This window comes from Heterocephalus glaber, unplaced genomic scaffold (genome assembly GCF_053883595.1).
Source record: "Heterocephalus glaber isolate CG9 unplaced genomic scaffold, H.glaber_assembly_v1.0 deba00001610, whole genome shotgun sequence".
In the NCBI taxonomy this organism is placed as follows: Eukaryota; Metazoa; Chordata; class Mammalia; order Rodentia; family Bathyergidae; genus Heterocephalus; species Heterocephalus glaber.
In genome coordinates this window covers 8,010,131-8,027,386 of record NW_028258381.1, presented here as the reverse complement: position 1 = coordinate 8,027,386, position 17,256 = coordinate 8,010,131, and the positions used below count along the sequence as shown (strand labels likewise).

The window sequence follows — 17,256 nt, the reverse complement described above, 5'->3', positions numbered from 1 at the left end:
GGTGCAAAGGACCAGAGGGGCATCATTCTTGGCACCATGGTGGGTGGACTTCTGGATTTTATTTCCTTTGTTTTTTATTTATAATACTGTGTTAGGCACCCCCCGTATGAAACCAAGGTTGATAATAACCCCTCCTGCTTCCCTTGGCAGAGACCCTGGAGGGACAGTCCTTAGATTTCCTTTTGGCACAGTTGTGTGGAATCCACATGCACTCCTGAAATACAAGCTTTTCTGATTATAGTTTTATTTTCATAACTTTTCTATGAAAAGAGCATCCTGCTATACATCATCTCCTGTGATTTACCTTTTCACTCCACATTTCACTAAGATTCATTCATATTGTGGCCTGCCTTGGTTTATACATCCTAAGCACCAGTTAAAAACCCAATAGTGAATATTTCACACCACTAATCCTGCCTGCTTCCATGAATATTTGGGTCACTTCTAGTTTCTTGCCAATGTGAATAGTGGCTCTGTGATATTCTTGTCAAGCCTTCTTGTGTTTAGCAAAGACCTACCCCAGGGGCTGAGCCTTTGGAGGTGCCCACGTTTGGGTGAGGTCATAAGTGAGGATCCCATGGTGGACTTAGTGTTCTTACAAGAAAGGAGGAGCCCAGAGTCCTTTCTCTGTCCACCACAGAAGGACACAGAGAAGGTGACCATCTGCTAGCTGGAAGGGGCTCACAGAAGGACACCTTGCTGACATCATGACCCACGGAACAGTATCTCCCCCCACTGCCTTTAGCTGTGGCCACCCCACTCAACTTTCTGCCCTGTGAATCTGACCATTTAGGGACCTTGTGGCAGTGGAACTACCCAGCGTCTGTCCTCTGAGACTGGCTGCTTTCCTTGGGCACAGAGTTCTCAGGGTGTCCATGCTGCTGTGCGATCACACTGTCCTTCCTGAACAGTGCTCCATGGCCTACACACTATGTAATTATTTTAGTACTGGGGATTAAACCCAGGACCTCACACAGGGCAGACAAGCACTCTGCTATTGAGCAACAGCCCCAGGCCTTAGCAAGAGTCTTACTAGGTTGTCTGGGCTGGCCTCAAACCTGTGATCCTCCTGCCTCAGCCTCCCAAGTAGCTTGGGTGACAGGTGTGTGCCACCACAACCAGCACCATTTAATTTTTACTCATACACTTAACTGTGTTTTGCAGATATGTTTACAGCAATTCAGTATTGGAGTTCAGCTACTTCACCTGTTGGATTCGTTCCCTAACTTAGTCCTATTTTGATTTTTGGTTTATTTTAAATAGTTGCATTTCCTTGTCAACTGTATAATTAATTCATTAAGGCCAGTGTCTTAGTCTGTTTTGTTCTGCCATCACAGAACACCATAGATGGGGTAATTTGTAAAGAGTATCTGTTCTTCACAGTCCGGGATGAAGGTCCTGGGCATCTGAACCACTGTCCTCTCTACTTCACCATAAGCATCCCCACTCCCCTCTATTGAAGGCCTACACATTCCCTGTCCTCTGTATTGTAGACGTATGCATCACCTGTCCTCCTATTGTAGGCATGTGCATCTCATGTCTTAGTTACTTTTTCTTTGCTGGAATAAAATACCTGATACAAGTTAAGGAGGAAAGGCTTATCTTAGCTCACAGTTTGTAGAGGTTTCAGTCCATAATCAGCTGGCTCCAAGGCAGGGCAGCATGGCAGAAGGGCATCACAGACAAGAAATAGTTCATGGCATAGCAAGCAAGAGGAAGAAGCAAGAAGCAAGCCTTTCCCCTTTTTATATCATTCACCCACCAAAGTGGGTCTTTAGTCTTCAGTAAATCCATTTGGTCACACCCAGAACTGTGCTAATCTAATCAGTGGACTAATCCAATTAGCATGCACACATAATCCATATTCACACACACCCTAGATCCAGCCACCTCTGAAAAGCCCCACCTCTGAGTGCATGAGGCCTTGAGGGACATCTAAACACAAGCCATACATTCTGCCCCTCATCCCCAAAAGATCCACACAGATCCTTTATGCAAAAGGCATTTAGTCCACCTCTAAAAGTTGATGAAGCCCTAACTGTTCCAGCATTGCTGAAAAGTCCAAATCCAAATTCTCCTCTGAGACTGAAAGCTAAACTCTTAGCTGCAAGCCCCTGTACAAATGAAAAGAAAGCTAAACATTTCCAACTTACAATGGCACAAGATAAACATCGCCATTCAAAGTAGAGGAATAGAAAGGAACGAGACCGAAGCAAGACCAGTATCCAGCAGGGGAAACATTAAGTCCCTTAATTTCATGTCCATCATCTGGGGCAATTTGTGGTAAGATATAGAGACCAAAGGGCTTGGGTAGGCCTGCCCCTGGGGCACTGCCACTGGTTATAGTCCTCATGGCTTCTCTCTTGGACCAGCTTTGCTCACTCCTTTTGACTTTCCTCAGATGACCCATGTTCCTTCTGGAATGAGGTTCTGGGGGCCTCCAACCTTCTGGGAGCTCCACTGCCCTTCGGCTTCACACTCACAGCTTGACACACTGCTTTCTCAGGGGCACACTGCCTGGCCTCCCAGATGTTCTTCAGAAATCTGGGTGAAAGCCTTCCTGACCCCACAGTTCTTGCATTCTGCATTTGCATGAAACCAGCACCCCTTGGATGATGCCAAGATCTGCTTGCCAGCTGGAGCAGTAGCCAGACTTCCTTCTCTCTTGGCTGCAGGAGCCAAGTGCCTAGATTGCTCAGCACTATGAACCCAATCTAGAACAAAAAAAATTTTTCCTAGGCCCCCACCATTCTAGAATATGGTGCCCTAAGGCTCTCTTCTCAAAGCAATCTTTCACTTTGGCAATTTTGAGGCTGCAAAAGGCAGAGTACTGCTGGTTCTTATGTCTTCAGGCCATGTTTTCTATTGTCCTCTTCTGAAATACTTGGCTTTTTTTTGCTAATCTTTTCAGAAACCAAAATGTCTTCTCTTCTATCTTTATAAGCCACAACTTTACTGTCTCTTTTTAAAATCATTATGCTGGGTTGTTTGCTGTTGATTCTCAAGATCTGAATAAAATAGTAGCCATGCTACTACCTCAACATTAGACTGCCTTGAAATTTCTTCTTCCAGATTAATTAGTCTGCCACACTTAATCTCAGTCTCCTGAAAAGTCTCCGGACATGAGCAAAATGCAGACAAATTTTCTGCCGAAGTATAACACACCTGGTCTGGAGCCCAACTGCCAATGGAGTCCTTCTTCCCAATTGAAACCTTCCTAACCTGGTCTTTTCCAGCTGCATTACTCTCAGTATTCTGGTCTTCTGAGCTCTGATCAGAATCTCCTATCAAGTGTGGCTAACACTAACAGCATTCTAGGCCTGCTTCTCCAGCGAGCATTTTCAAAACTCTTTCTTCTCTTTTTCTTTCTCTTTCTCTTTCTCTTTTTCTTTTTCTTTTTCTTCTCTCTCTCTCTCTCTCTCTCTCTCTCTCTCTCTCTCTCTCTCTCTCTCTCTCCCCCTCTCTCCCCCTCTCTCCCCCTCTCTCCCCCTCTCTCCCCCTCTCTCCCCCTCCTCTCTCTCCCCCTCTCTCCCCCTCTCTCCCCCTCTCTCCCCCTCTCTCCCCCTCTCTCCCCTCTCTCCCCCTCTCTCCCCCTCTCTCCCCCTCTCTCCCCCTCTCTCCCCCTCCTTTTTAAGGCAGGGTCTTGCTCTGTGGTTCCAGCTGGCCTTGAACTCACTAAATAGCCCAGGCTGGCCTTGAACTTGCAGGAACCTTCCACCTCAGCCTCCCAAGTGCTTGGATTATAGGTATGTACCCCCATGCCTGGCTTCCAAAAATTTCTAAACTCTTTCCACAAACCAGTTCCAAGGGCCTTTAAACCATATGGCCAGGTAGTGCCACAGCCATGACCCCAGTTCTCTGGTACCCAAATCTGTCTTGGTTACTTTCTTGTTGCTGGAACAAAATATCTGACACTCACACATTAAGGAGGAAAGGTTTATCTAATCTCAGTTTGTAGAGCTAAGCCCATAGTTGGCTGGCCCCAAGGCAGGAGAGCATGGCAGAGGGGCATTGCAGCAGAGAAACATTTTATGCCATAGCAGGCAGGAGGAAGAAGCAAGCAGCAAACCGCTCTTTTTCCTTTTTATTCCACTCAGACTACAAGCCAATTGGCTGGTGCCACTCATACCCAGTATGGGTCTCCTGTCTTCAGAAAACACATCCCACCACACCCAAATCTCTACTGATACAATCAGTGGACTAATCCATGATCCATCACACACCCATAATCTATATTCACACACCCTAGATCCAGCCACCTCTGAAAAGCCCTACCTATGAATGTATGAGGGTTTAGGGGGACATCTATATACAAGCTATAACATTGCATCTTCTTAAATGTAGGCATGCACATATCCTGTCCTCTACTGCAGTTATAAACATGCCCTCTCCTCTCTTCTGAAGGAATACTCATCTCCTGTACTCTCTAATGCAGGAATATGTAGACACTGTCTTTCCTACTGCAGGTATACACATCCCCTCACTTTTCTACTGCTGGCATAAACAACTGCTCTCCTTATACAGCAGGCATATACATCCCATGTCTACTCTACTGCAGGCAAATGCATCCCATCCTGTACTTCAGTCATGTGCATAACCTGTCCTCTCTACTGCACTGTATATACTGTTTTTTCTATTGAAGGCTTATGCACCTCCTGTCCTTAATATGGAAGAGTTAATCATCTGCTGTCCTCTCCACTGCAGGAGTATGCTTCTCATCCTAATGCTAGCATATGCATCCCAGTATTTCTGCTGCAGGCATACTCAGCCCCTGCCCTCTTTGCTGCAGACATATATATCCCCTATCTTACTACTGCTGCATTCGCATCCTATATCTTCTCTATTCAGGCACATACATTCCATTTCCTCTCTACTGCAGTCATACACATCCACTGTACTCTGTACTGCAGCATACACATTACCTGTCCTCTGTGCTGTACCATAAATATCCCTTGTCCTCTCTACCAAAGGCCTGCTGTTTTGTCTAGGGGTGTGTATGACACTGCTGATCCCCAGCCAATTGGGATCATAAACAGAGCACCAGTAAGAGATTAAAGGAACCAGGTTTAAAAGGGAAAACAACACTTTATTTTAAAGAGAAATGGGGGATGACAGAGAGCTACCCTGTGAGAGAGTAGGGGATCCAGAGCTGGATACCCATTGATCTTTGTCCTCAACTTTCTTTTATAAAAATGATAGAGATACTTCCTCCCAGGTCCATACTTGGAGCTTGTCACAACCTGATTGGTTCTCTGGACTGTCATAGATGGATCCCAGGCCCCAAGACCTTAACCTGGGGCCCCATTGTCTACATGTACATTCTTATTTTTTGTACCTGGGATTGAACTTGGGACCTTGTGCTTGCAAGGCAGGTGGCAGCACCACTGAGCTAAATCCCCAGCCCTACATGCACATTCTTTTTTTTTTTTTTCAGTTTAATGTATTTTAATAGCAAACTTACAAGAACAGCACAGAAAGACAGACAACATTAAAAACATGTACTAGCATGTTTAAGACAACTCAGAAAAGTATAATGACTAGATGGAATCTACTGTATGATAAAAATGCTACAAACACCATTTAGTTGCCGTCAATAAGAAATTTACTTGTTTTAAAAAAATCCAAATGCTGGCATTGTCCAGAAAAATTTAACAGGTTTATTTATAATTGTTATAAAGTTGAACTGCTGAAACTTGTTCACTGAAACATTTTGACTTGCATTAATGCTTTACATCCCCGCATTAATATTAAAAATTCACACACAAATGAAAATGGAAAAACTGCCAATACCTGATTTCTGTCCCCTATTTTCCACTCGCAATCATGTACTTAGGTACCTTTTGACCCCATGGAAAAAAAATATCTAACATTCAGAACTACCAATAACAGGAAGAAGAGAAAAAAACTTTTTTGAGAATGAAATGCTTCCCACCATAATGGACTCTTAAACACGTTCTCCACGTATGCGGCATGCTAGCTGGATATCTTTTGGCATAATTGTTACACGTTTGGCATGGATGGCACACAGATTGGTATCTTCAGACAGGCCAACCAGGTAGGCCTCACTTGCCTCCTGCAAAGCACCAATAGCTGCACTCTGGAAGCGCAGATCTGTTTTGAAGTCCTGAGCAATTTCTCGCACCAGACGCTGGAAAGGGAGTTTGCGAATCAGAAGTTCAGTGGACTTCTGATAACGTCTAATTTCACGGAGCGCCACAGTCCCAGGCCTGTAACGATGAGGTTTCTTCACCCCTCCAGTAGAGGGCGCACTCTTGCGAGCGGTTTTTGTAGCCAGTTGTTTCCTGGGTGCTTTACCACCATTGGATTTGCGGGCAGTCTGCTTTGTACGAGCCAAGGTACAGGGACCTCCTTATCCGCTTCTCCCTCGGCTGGAGCTCGGCGAGCTGGAGGCGGCGCTGGCATTGGAGAGGGGCGCCGGCTGCAAACACAATACTACATGCACATTCTTAAGTGGACTTTGTTTTTTTCTTTTCCTCTTGTCCTTATCTCTAGAATTTATGGGTTGGTTAGAAGGGACTTTATGTGCAAGGTCAAGTTAGCAATTAAGTAAAGGGATATGTGTGTATTTAGTGCAGTGACATAATGAGAGAAATATATATATGTGTGTGTGTGTGGACGTCTGTGAATATGTATTTTATGTCCTAAATAAGAGTTTTCACTGGGGGGAGGGTGGCAGCACATGCCTGTAATTTCAGAACTTGGGAGGCTGAGGCAGGAGGATTACTGTAAGTTTGAGGCCAGCCTGGGCTACATAGTGAGTTCAGAGCCAGCCTGAACTATACAGTGAGACCTTGTCTCAACAAAACAAAAAAAAATTTTTTTTGTTATGTAGCTCCCTCTTTGTTTTGTCTCTTTTGTATTTGGCTGAAGGTGGGGAGGGGCAGCCAACTTTAGCTAGGGCACCTGGTGCCTGCCTGAGCTTAGTTCTGTTTATCAGCTCTCTCACTTATCTTCTTTTTTCTTTTCCTTTCTTTTTTTTGGTACCAGGGATTGAACTCAGGACCTTGTGCTTGCCAGGCAGGCACAGTGCCACTGAGCTACATCCCTGGCCCTCACTTATCTTCTTAATTGCTCCCTCCAGCCAGGGTTTAACTCTTTTTAGTCAGGATTTGCCAGAAAGCTTACTGAGGCCTTGTCCTATTCTTTCCCTATCTATGAATCCCTTTTCCTACACTGCAATATCCTGTACTCTCTATTGCAGACTGATTTAGTCCTTGTCCTCCTATATCAGGCATACGAATGTGTTATCCTCTCTGCTACAGTCATATGCACACCCTGTTCTCTATGCTGCAGACATATAGATCCCCTCTCCACCTACTGCAGGCATGCACAACCCCTTTTCTCTCTACTGAGACATATGCACTCCATTCTACTACTTCAGATGTGTACATCCAATTTCTAATTGATACAGGAGATGAAATATGAAAAGATTATATCTTCTAACTTGTTGAATGTCTGATATGCTGAGTTCATGGTCTCTAAAAAGCAAAGAATGAATTCTAGGAACAATGGAGGTTAAGAGTAGAAAATAATTATTGATAGCATAGGTCCTGAGAGGCAGGAAGGGTCCCAAATGGGTAGCTGAGCACCCCACTTTACAGGGAAGTTTTATAGAGCAAAACCCACATGGGTGCAACATGGATTACAGCTGTGAGTAACCAAGGTTATAAGTATAGGGAGGGCTTTGTTACATCACACAGCAGCCTCCTACAGCTGCATGGAAGCAGGGTGGAGCAGCGAAGAAAGGCATGGGCCCATGGACTCCACTTTGTTTTAAAATTATTTTTCATTTTTAAAAATCTTTTTTTCCCATTCCCTGTCCATCCTTTCAACCCTTTTGCCCTTCCCCATTTATAAAAGCTTTGTTTCTATTTTCCCCTTCCATTCTCTTTTTTAAAAATCCCTTTTCTCTTCCTTCCCTTCACCCTTCCTTGTTCCTCTTCCCATCTGAACATGTTCTTCCTACTTCGCAATATCTGTCCTCCATTTTGCTCCTTATTTACCCTTTGGATTTCTCACACAAGAGAAACAGTGCAATATTTAAACTTGTGTGTCTGATTTATTTCACTTAAAATTATGTTCTCAAGGTGCATCCATTTACCTAAAAATGACTCAAGTTTATCCTCTATGGTACAGTAGTATTCCATTGTATATAAATACCCCATTTTAAAAATCCATTCATCTGGCACTGGGGATTTAGCTCAATGGTTCCACCACCTGCCTCACAAGTGCAAGGTCCTGAGTTTGATCCTTGGTACCAAAAAAAAAAAAATCCATTCATCTGTTGATGGGCATCTAGGCTGTTTCCAAGATTTAGCTATTACAAATTATGCTGCTATAAATATGAATATGTATATACCACTATAGTATGATGCTTTGAGACTTTCCAGGAGATACCTAGAAAGGGAATAGCTGGGTCAAATGGAACCTCTACTTTAAGTTTTTTGAAGAATCTCCATACTGATTTCCATAGTGATTGTACCAATTTACACTCCCACCAACAATGGAGAAGGGTTCCTTTCCTCCCACAGCCTTGCCAGTATTTGTTATTGGTTGACTTCTTGATGACAGCCATTCTTTCTGGAATCTCAGTGTTGTTTTAATTTACATTTCTTGAATGATCAGTGATGTTGAAGATTTTTTCATATATTTATTTGTTTGTACTTTTTCATCTGAGAAGTATCTATTTCATATGCCCATTTTTGGATTGTGTCTTTAATTTTTTTGGAGGGGTCTGATTTTTTTTTAGTTCTTTATATATTCTAAATATTAGTCCTTTGTCTGAAGAATAGCTGGTAGAATTTTTTTCCCGTTCTGTAGATTGTCTCTTCACTCTGTTAATGGTTTCTTTTGCTGTGCAAAAGCTTGGTATATGATGTGATTTTTACTGCAGTGGGTGTGGCAAGGATTACTGTGAGGAGGCCTTTCCATTTTGGCATTAATTGGTCAGTGGGTGTCCCCTCTCTCCAAGTTTTTATGAGCACTTGGTTTGCAGTATAAACAGTAGGTGGTACTCCTGGGCCAGGAGCTGGCAGAACTCTGTCCTCATATATTTGAATAGCCTGTTTTTTGTGGCTCTGATTAATGTGATATTATAATAACCTCATGGTCTCTGAGTCTACAATCACATCAGAAGATATAAATGGTTTCCCATGTTACATCTCAAAAGAGCTCAAACTTAGCCCAGTTTGGGGCATGTTGCAAACTCTCATCAGTGCTATTGGCAGCAATTGGAGCCAGGACTGAGATATTTCTTGGCAGTTTTGCCAGAGCTCAATTTAGGGTCAGGCTCTCTCTACCTTTTCAGAAGATTGAGGCTGCCAGAGGAATGGAGGTGATACTTTATTCCTAAAGCCCTTACTATTCCCTGAGATTTTTGCGAGGTAAAAGAAGGTCCATTATCACTCTGGAGGGACCAGGGTCATCCAAATCTAGGGATAATTGTGTGTGTGTGTGTGTGTGTGTGTGTGTGTGTGAGAGAGAGAGAGAGAGAGAGTCTTGCTATGCAGTTCAAATTGGCTTTGAACTCACTATGTAGCCCAGGCTGGCCTTGAACTCATGGTGATCCTCCTGCCTCAGCTTCCCAACTGCTGGATTACAGTCATGCATCACCATTACCTGGCTGACCTTTAAGAAATATCTTGACTATCTCTGTAGTCATTTCCAAATGGGTAGGATAGGCTTCAATCCAGCCTGTAAAGGTTTCAATCAGGACCAACATCTGTTTAAATCCTTCATGTGGTGACATACAGGTAAAGTCTAATTAGCAGTCCTCTCCAGGGTATATCCATCTCCTCTGTATAGGTTCTAATAAAGGAGGTGGTTTGGGCTTCCCCAGGTTACTGTAGCACTGAGTGAGCAAGCTTTGTAGACCTCCTGTATTCATCTCCTTTGTTCACCTCTGGAGAAAACTTGAGGGACCATTTCTAATGTGCTGTTTCTTTTTCTTTTCTTTTTGGTACCAGAGATCAAACTCAGGACCTTGCACTTGCCAGGCAGGCACTGTGCCACTGAGCTACATCCTTGGATTTCTTCTTATATGGAAGGAATCATGGAGTATTTTTATAGCCTTCCACTGTGTTCCTTTGATATAGGAAATGATATCAGTACCTTCAAATATGATATAAGGGAGGGCCAAGGATGTGGCTAAGCAGCACAGTGGCAGCCTAGCAAGCATGAGGGCTTGAGTTTGGTTCCTATTACAAAAAAATGATATAAAGGAAACATTATAACTCCCAAGCTGTTAGATGTCTTATACACTGAGTTCATGTTCTCTAAAATTGAAGAATGAATTTTAGGAACAATGGAGGTTAAGAATAGGAAGTGTTTATTGAGAGAATAGCTCCTGAGAGGCAAGAGGGGTCCTGAATGGGTAGCCAAAGGCCTCACTTTTCAGGGTAAGTTTTATAGTGTAAAAACCACGTGGGTACAATGTGGTTAAAGCTATGAACAACCAATAAGGTTACAAGTATAGTCACTTAGTTGATAGTGATCCAATGGAGGAACAAGTCATGTAACAAGTGCACATGGAAAGAACAAAGACTTTTTCTAGGAAATAATGGGTCCAGAGCTCTTGGTCACCTACTGGGCTGTTGTCTAGCTAGACTTCATTAGGTCAGGTGTTACCACTTATGTTGTCCTTTTGGAAAATATGCAGGCCTGGTCATTTTGTCTTTATCCTGAGGCCTGGTCTCCAACAGATGAGTCTCTGGCCATGGTTATAATGTGTTTTCATCTTTTGCATTGACTCTGTTGAGGGTCCAGCCCTATCTGACTGCCTATAATGTTTCTACTAACTTGACCATTTTGTTTTCTAAGTAACACTAGAGTCCCTTTTTAATTCCCCCTTGTCCTGAGGCCCATTTATTTTGCTGGGGAGTATAGACTGGTTTTAATGGTTCTAAGGAACTGGAAATAAGACTGGAGTTGCAAGGGGCTATCAATTAGAATATCATCTACATACTGTAGATAGTTCCCTGCTTAAGCCTTAGGTTTTTCAAGTCTTTTTTTTTCTTTTTGGTGCGTGATCCAAAAAGTGAGGACTGTCTTTAAACCCCTGTGGGAGAACTGTCCAAGTATATTGCTGCTTTTCTCTTAAAATGGGATTTTCCCATTCAAAGGCAAACAGAAACTGGGAGTCGGCTAGCCTCTTGTGCTGAGTCCTGATGGTCACTAGAGGGCGCGTGCTCCTGCTTATCCTGACCTGATGGAGCCATAGAAAGGATGCCAGAGGCCAGAGTCCATGGAGTGCAGTGCCCCACATCTCACTCTCAGGACTCATCACCAGAAGGTGCCTGTGTTGGCTGTGCAACTGTGAGTGCAAAGCTTCTGTCTATGGGCTGAGTGTGGGTTGGATGGTGAGTCTCTGGAGAACTCAGGAGAGGAAGGGTTTCATGCAGTGGGTGTCATTCACAGTGAGTACTGTTTCCTCTGAACTCCCAAGGTGCAGGTCCCCTGAGATAATGTCCACACTGTGGCTCGGAGTTAGTGATGTGATCTCCCCACAGGGCCCTGGAGTACTAAAGTACAGTTCACACAGTGGCCTCTGATACTAGTGTCAAACCAACAGAGGTGCCTATGCTACCTAACAGTGGACCCCTTCTATTAATGTCCACACAGTGGCCTCTAATACCAATTTAATATTCACAGAGTGGCTTCTGAGTTTAATATCCATAGAATAGTCTCTATCTCAACTGTGGCATTCACACAGTGGCCCCAAGGGTAATTTAATGTCCACAATGTGGCTCCTAGTTACCAACATGATACCACACTGTGGAGTACTGAGCCTAATAAAATATCTGCAGAGTACCTCTTGATATGAATATATTATTAAGTACCAGTTCCTAATACTCTAATTGTGTCCTCACTGTGACCCCTCACTACCCAGATCCATGCTGTGGCCTGTTGTATACTAAGGCTAATATGATATCCACAGTGTCTTTGTTTTGTTTTTGTACTGGGTACCAGGGATCGAACTCAGGACCTTATGCTTGTGAGGCAGGCATGGTGCCACTGAGCTAAATTCCTGGCCTGTGTCTTTTTTTTTTTTTTTTTTGAGGCAGGCTTTCACCATGTAGTCCAGGCTTGCCTCAAACTTACTGTCCTTCCTTCCGCCTCTCAAATGCTGGGATTACAGGCATGTTCCTCAGCACCAGGCTCCCAGAGGCATTTTAACTAATGTAATATCCACACTGTTGCCTTTAATGATAATTTACTACTCATAGTACAGCCTGTAACACTAATTTAATGGCCCCAATACTAATACAGCAATCCCCAACTTACAAACTTCTGAGTTGCGAACTTTCACAGTATACTGTGTATGACTCACTTTATTGGCTTTTGAATGAATCTGACTTACAAACAATCCTCCTGGGATGGAATTTATTTGTAAGTCGATGACATACTCTATAGTATGTACTGCGTAGGCTTTAATACTGACAATATCCATGCAGTGTCCTCTAATACTCATGTAGTACTCAGATGGTGGTCTCAGATTCTGCTATATTATCTGTAGAGTGGCCTCAAATCCTAATATCTACTGTGGCTCTAAATAACCACCACCCCTCACAGCACCTGCTCCTTGAGGTTGGGACCTTCTCTCCCATAGTAATGATGACCAGCACATAGTGGGTGCCCTGTAAATGCCAGTTGTGTCAATCTAAGTCACCACCTGTAAGATGATTTCTACTCAGGAAATCCCCAAACTTACCCTATACCACACTGGCTAGTATTATTACAAAGCCCCACAAATTTCATTCCAGATGCAACATGTGATCATTTACATCAAGTAGTTTGAAATATAAATAATAATAACAATCATTATGAAGTGGTATATTTGCTCATTGGATACCAATTTGGTATTTCCAGCACGCATATGATCCAAGAAAAAAAAATCAAATTCCAAGTGGAAAGGCAAACAACAAGCTGGGAAAATACATTAAGAATGCAGATAGCAGATAAAATTGATAATATTTAAATAGAAATGGAGTTGATATACTTAATAGAAATAATACCAATAATATAATAACTAATAGTTCAACAGAAATATATTTAAATAAAATTTATCTATTTCTCCAGTATACAGATAATTCATAGTAAGCATTCCTCAATAAATGCTGACTGAATAACAACAACAACAAAAAATCAAATTCCATTCTCTAAATGGGGTAGTTTTGTTTAGTCATGTCTCAAGAAACAATATTGTTTCTGCTTATCCAGAAACAGGGGCATGTATTTCCAGTTTCTAGTTTCTTCTTGAATCTCTCTGTCTCTAAAATACTGTACCATATATTTTGTTTTGTTTTGTTTTGTACCAAGGATTAAACTCAGGACCTTGTGCTTGTGAGGCAGGTGGTGGAACCACTGAGCTAAATCCCCCATAGTTTTTATTATAGAGGATTTATACTTCCTTTGTTGGGCCAATTCCCAGGTGTATGTTTTTTTGTTTTTTGTGGGGTTTTTTTGCTATCAGGGATTGAACTCAGGACCTTAAACTTGTGAGGCAGGCATGGTGCCAATGAGCTAAATCCCCAGCCCCCAGGTGTATGATTTTTTGAAGTGATCATGAATGGGATTCTTGATTTCTGTCTCAGTGGGTTCATGATTGGTGTACAGAAACAGTATTGAATTGTACCCTGAACTATCTCCCATCATTACGTCTTCTATGGTTTGGTATCTGTTCAGACATTTACCTAATTTTGGTTGGATTCTTAGTTGTTGACATTAAGAATGATTTGTGTATTTTGAATACAAATTTGTTGTCAGATATGTGTTTTGTAAAGAAGTTATCCAACATGTGGCTTGTCTTTTTGATGTCTAAATAGGGTTAAGTCACACAGTAGAAAATTTAGTTTTATGAAGCCAACATGATTGATGTTTACTTTTGTGAAGAGGATTAGGGTTTGAGACTTAAAGTAAGTTTTAGAGTGAGGATTAGGTTTAGGGTGAGTAAATTTGAGAATTTGGTTTAGGGTTATGTTTTGGGGTAGGGTTTGAGTTTGGTTTGAATAGGAGTAGGGGTATAGTTAGGGTTAATAATTGGAAAAGTTGAAGAGGGCTGTTTCATGTCTGCGTGGAGGTCTAAGTCTTGCGAACCTTGCTGGCTTCCACCTGGCTAGATCGCCATGCTCAGCGAATTTTGCCAGCTGTGAGCAGCATGGGATACACTCTGGGAGACCCAGAAGCCATGCGTTGGAGGCAGTGACCTTTGATGATGTGGCTGTGAACTTCACTGTGGAGGAGTGGGCTCTGCTGAATCCATCCCAAAAGAAGCTCTACAGAGATGTGATGGGGGAAATGTTTCTTTTTTTTGGTACTGGGGATCGAACTCAGGTCCTTGTGCTTGCACAGCAGGCAGCGAAACCACTGAGCTAAATCCTCAGCCCTGAGGGGGAAATGTTTCTGAGTATGTCTGCAATAAGAAGAGCTGAGGATAACCAGAAAGTTGAAGAAGAGTACAAAAATTACTGGAGAAATCTAAGAAATGAAGAGGTAGAAAAATGTTATCAATATAAAGCTTGGAATCAATGTGAAGAAATATTCCTTCGTTCTCCAGATACTAATGTAGACATGAAACAAGCTAGTGTAAAACCAGCTGAAAGCCTTGCTTGCAGAAAGCCCCTGATTTGGGATTTGTTACTAAATATGTCTATTATAGTTCACACTAGAGTGAAGTCAGATGAGTATTTGAAATCTGAAGAGAAGCTGTACAAATGTAATGAAAATGGAAGTACCTGCAGTAATTTCCAGTCTTCAGAAGCCTACGAGGACAAAGGCAGTAGAGAAACTCTATGAATCTGATCAACATGGGAAATCCTACTCTGATCTTAGTGAAAGAACTCACTTTAGAGAGAAGACCTTTGTTTGTAAGAAAAATCTGAAAGCCCCTGACACACCCAGTAATGTTCAGATCCATGAAAGAAATCACAGTTGGGGGAATCAATATGTACCTAAACAATGTGGAAAGCCTTAATTTCATCCCACTGTATTCAAGTACATGAAAGAAGGCACACTGCAGAGAAGCCTTATGTATCTGAGGAGTGTGGGGAACCATTATCTCATAGTAATTCCTTTCCCAGACATATAGGAGTTGACTCTGGGGAGAAACCCTATGTGTGTAAGCAATGTGGTAAAGCATTCACAACATACAGTAGTTGTCAGAGACATGAAAGAATTCACACTGGAGAGAAACCCTATGTGTGTAAGCAATGTGGGAAAGCTTTCAAGACACACAGATATTGTCAAAGTCATGAAAGGACACACAAATGAGAAACTATGTAAGCAAGCAAAGTGGAAAAGTATTTGGTACTAAGTCCTCATTTCATAAACATTAAAGAAGTCACACTGGGGAGAAACCCTATGTATGTAAACAATGGGAAAACTTTCAGTACATGCAGTTATTGTAGAATACATGAATTCACATGGGGGGAGAAACCATATGTATGTAAGCAATGTGGGAAAACATTCAGTATACCCAAATATTATAAACGACATGAAAGAACTAACACTGGGGAGAAACCCTATGTATGTAAGCAATGTGGGAAAGGATTCACAACATACGTTAATTGTCAAAGACATGAAAGAATTCACACTGGAGAGAAACCCTATGTGTGTAAGCAGTGTGGGAAAGCATTCAATACATGCAGTTATTATAAACTACATGAAAGAATTCACAATGGGGAGAAACACTAAGGAATGTGGGCAAGCATTCACAAAACAGAGTAATTGTCAAAAACATGAAAGGACACACAAAAATGAGAAACCTTATGTATGTAAGAAAAATGGAAAAATATTTGCTACAAAGTCCTCACTTTATAGACATAAAACAAGTCACAATGGGGAGAAACCCTATGTATATAAACAATGTGGGAAAACATTCAACACACCCAAATATTATAAACAACATGAACTCACACTGGGGAGAAACCTCATGTGTGCAAGCAATGTGGGAAAGCATTCACAACATACAGTAATTGTCAAAGACATGAAAGAATTCACACTGGGGAGAAACCCTATGTAAGCAGTGTGGGAAAGCATTCAGTACACGCAGTTATTATAAACAACATGAATTCACACTGGGGAGAAACCATATGTATTTAAGCAATGTGATAAAACTTTCAGGACACACAAATGTTGTCAAATACATGTAAGAACTCACACTGGTGAAAAACCCTATGTGTGTAAGCAGTGTGGGAAAGCATTCACACAATGCAGTCATTGTAAAAGACACGAAAGAAGTTACACAAATGAGAAACCTTATGTATGTAAGCAATGTTGAAAAGGATTTGCTACTAAGTTCTCATTTCTCAGACATAAAGTCACACTGGGAGAAACCCTGCATATATAAGCAATGTGGGAAATCTTTCAGAATATACATACTGTCAAATACATGAAAGAAGTCATACTGTGGAGAAACTTTGTATATGTAAGCTCACTTTGAAAATCTTTTAAAAATTTTTCATGTAAAGACCTGTACAAATAATATAAAATATTTTGATATCAGTATTTCTTGATAAAATGTACAGAAAATACAATACTAGCTGGAGATATCCTAATGTACTTAATTAAGAGTTTTTTAGTAAATCATTTATGAATAAAAAAAATGGAAAAGTTACGCTGAAATTTTCTTATATTTTATCATTTAAATAGTATTCCCAGTATATTGTGGTAAATTAAGGATTTACATTATAAAACCTTAGAGGAAATAATAAAACATAGTCCAACAAAGTATAATGTATTAGTTTGCTAATTCTGACAGAAATATTAAAGACTTGGCTTTAAAAACTTATTTGCTTAAAGGTCTGAAGGGTAAAATCCAAGCAAAACCTGCCTGTAAAATTTCTCCTTAGCCCTCTCTCTCTGAGTTGAAGACAGCCGACTCCCAGCCATACCCTCACAAGGCCTTTCACACATTCTCCACTGGTGTCTCTTTATAAGGACTCAAGTCAAACTGGGTTAGAACAGACACATATTCTTGTTTCCCTGATAATGTAATACAAAAAAATTTGGCTCATGCCAGCGTGGTGGTGCATGCCTGTAATCCCAGTACTCAGTAGGCTGAGGCAGGAGGATCAGGGGGATTTCGAGGCCAGCCTGGGGTACATAGTGAGTTCAGGCCCAACCTAAACTACAAAGGGAGGCCCTGCCTCAAAAAACCAAACAAAAGGAAATAATAATAATAAACCCTGAAAATACCAGGCACTGACAAGCATGCAGAGCAGCAGGAATATTGAAGCT

General features: G+C 41.7%; 1 protein-coding gene and 1 long non-coding RNA gene across 2 annotated transcripts in view; one reads left to right on the top strand and one right to left on the bottom strand.

Annotated features, from left to right (window-relative positions):
* Positions 1-16,228, top strand: part of LOC110348183 (uncharacterized) — a 63,948-nt gene extending 47,720 nt beyond the window's left edge. The window contains exon 6 of the long non-coding RNA XR_015445402.1: positions 14,139-16,228. This is a non-coding gene — a long non-coding RNA (uncharacterized LOC110348183). The remainder of the gene's footprint in view (positions 1-14,138) is intronic.
* On the bottom strand, positions 5,728-12,490 carry LOC101707061 (histone H3.3A-like). The gene is made up of 2 exons (XM_087195948.1): positions 12,304-12,490; positions 5,728-6,366 (listed from the first exon to the last, which is right to left on the bottom strand). Exons 1-2 carry the CDS (start codon positions 12,488-12,490, stop codon positions 5,945-5,947), a joined length of 609 nt encoding a protein of 202 aa, XP_087052074.1. The 3' UTR covers positions 5,728-5,944.
* Positions 16,229-17,256: the final 1,028 nt, after the last annotated feature.

Excerpts from the sequence above, each read along its gene's own strand:
- LOC101707061 (XM_087195948.1), bottom strand. The coding sequence starts at position 12,490 with ATGAGTATTAGAGGACACTGCATGGATATTGTCAGTATTAAAGCCTAC. Across the intron at positions 6,367-12,303 it reads AGTTCGCAACTCAGAAGTTT|GTCCCTGTACCTTGGCTCGT; the intron begins GTAAGTTGGGGA and ends GCGGATAAGGAG.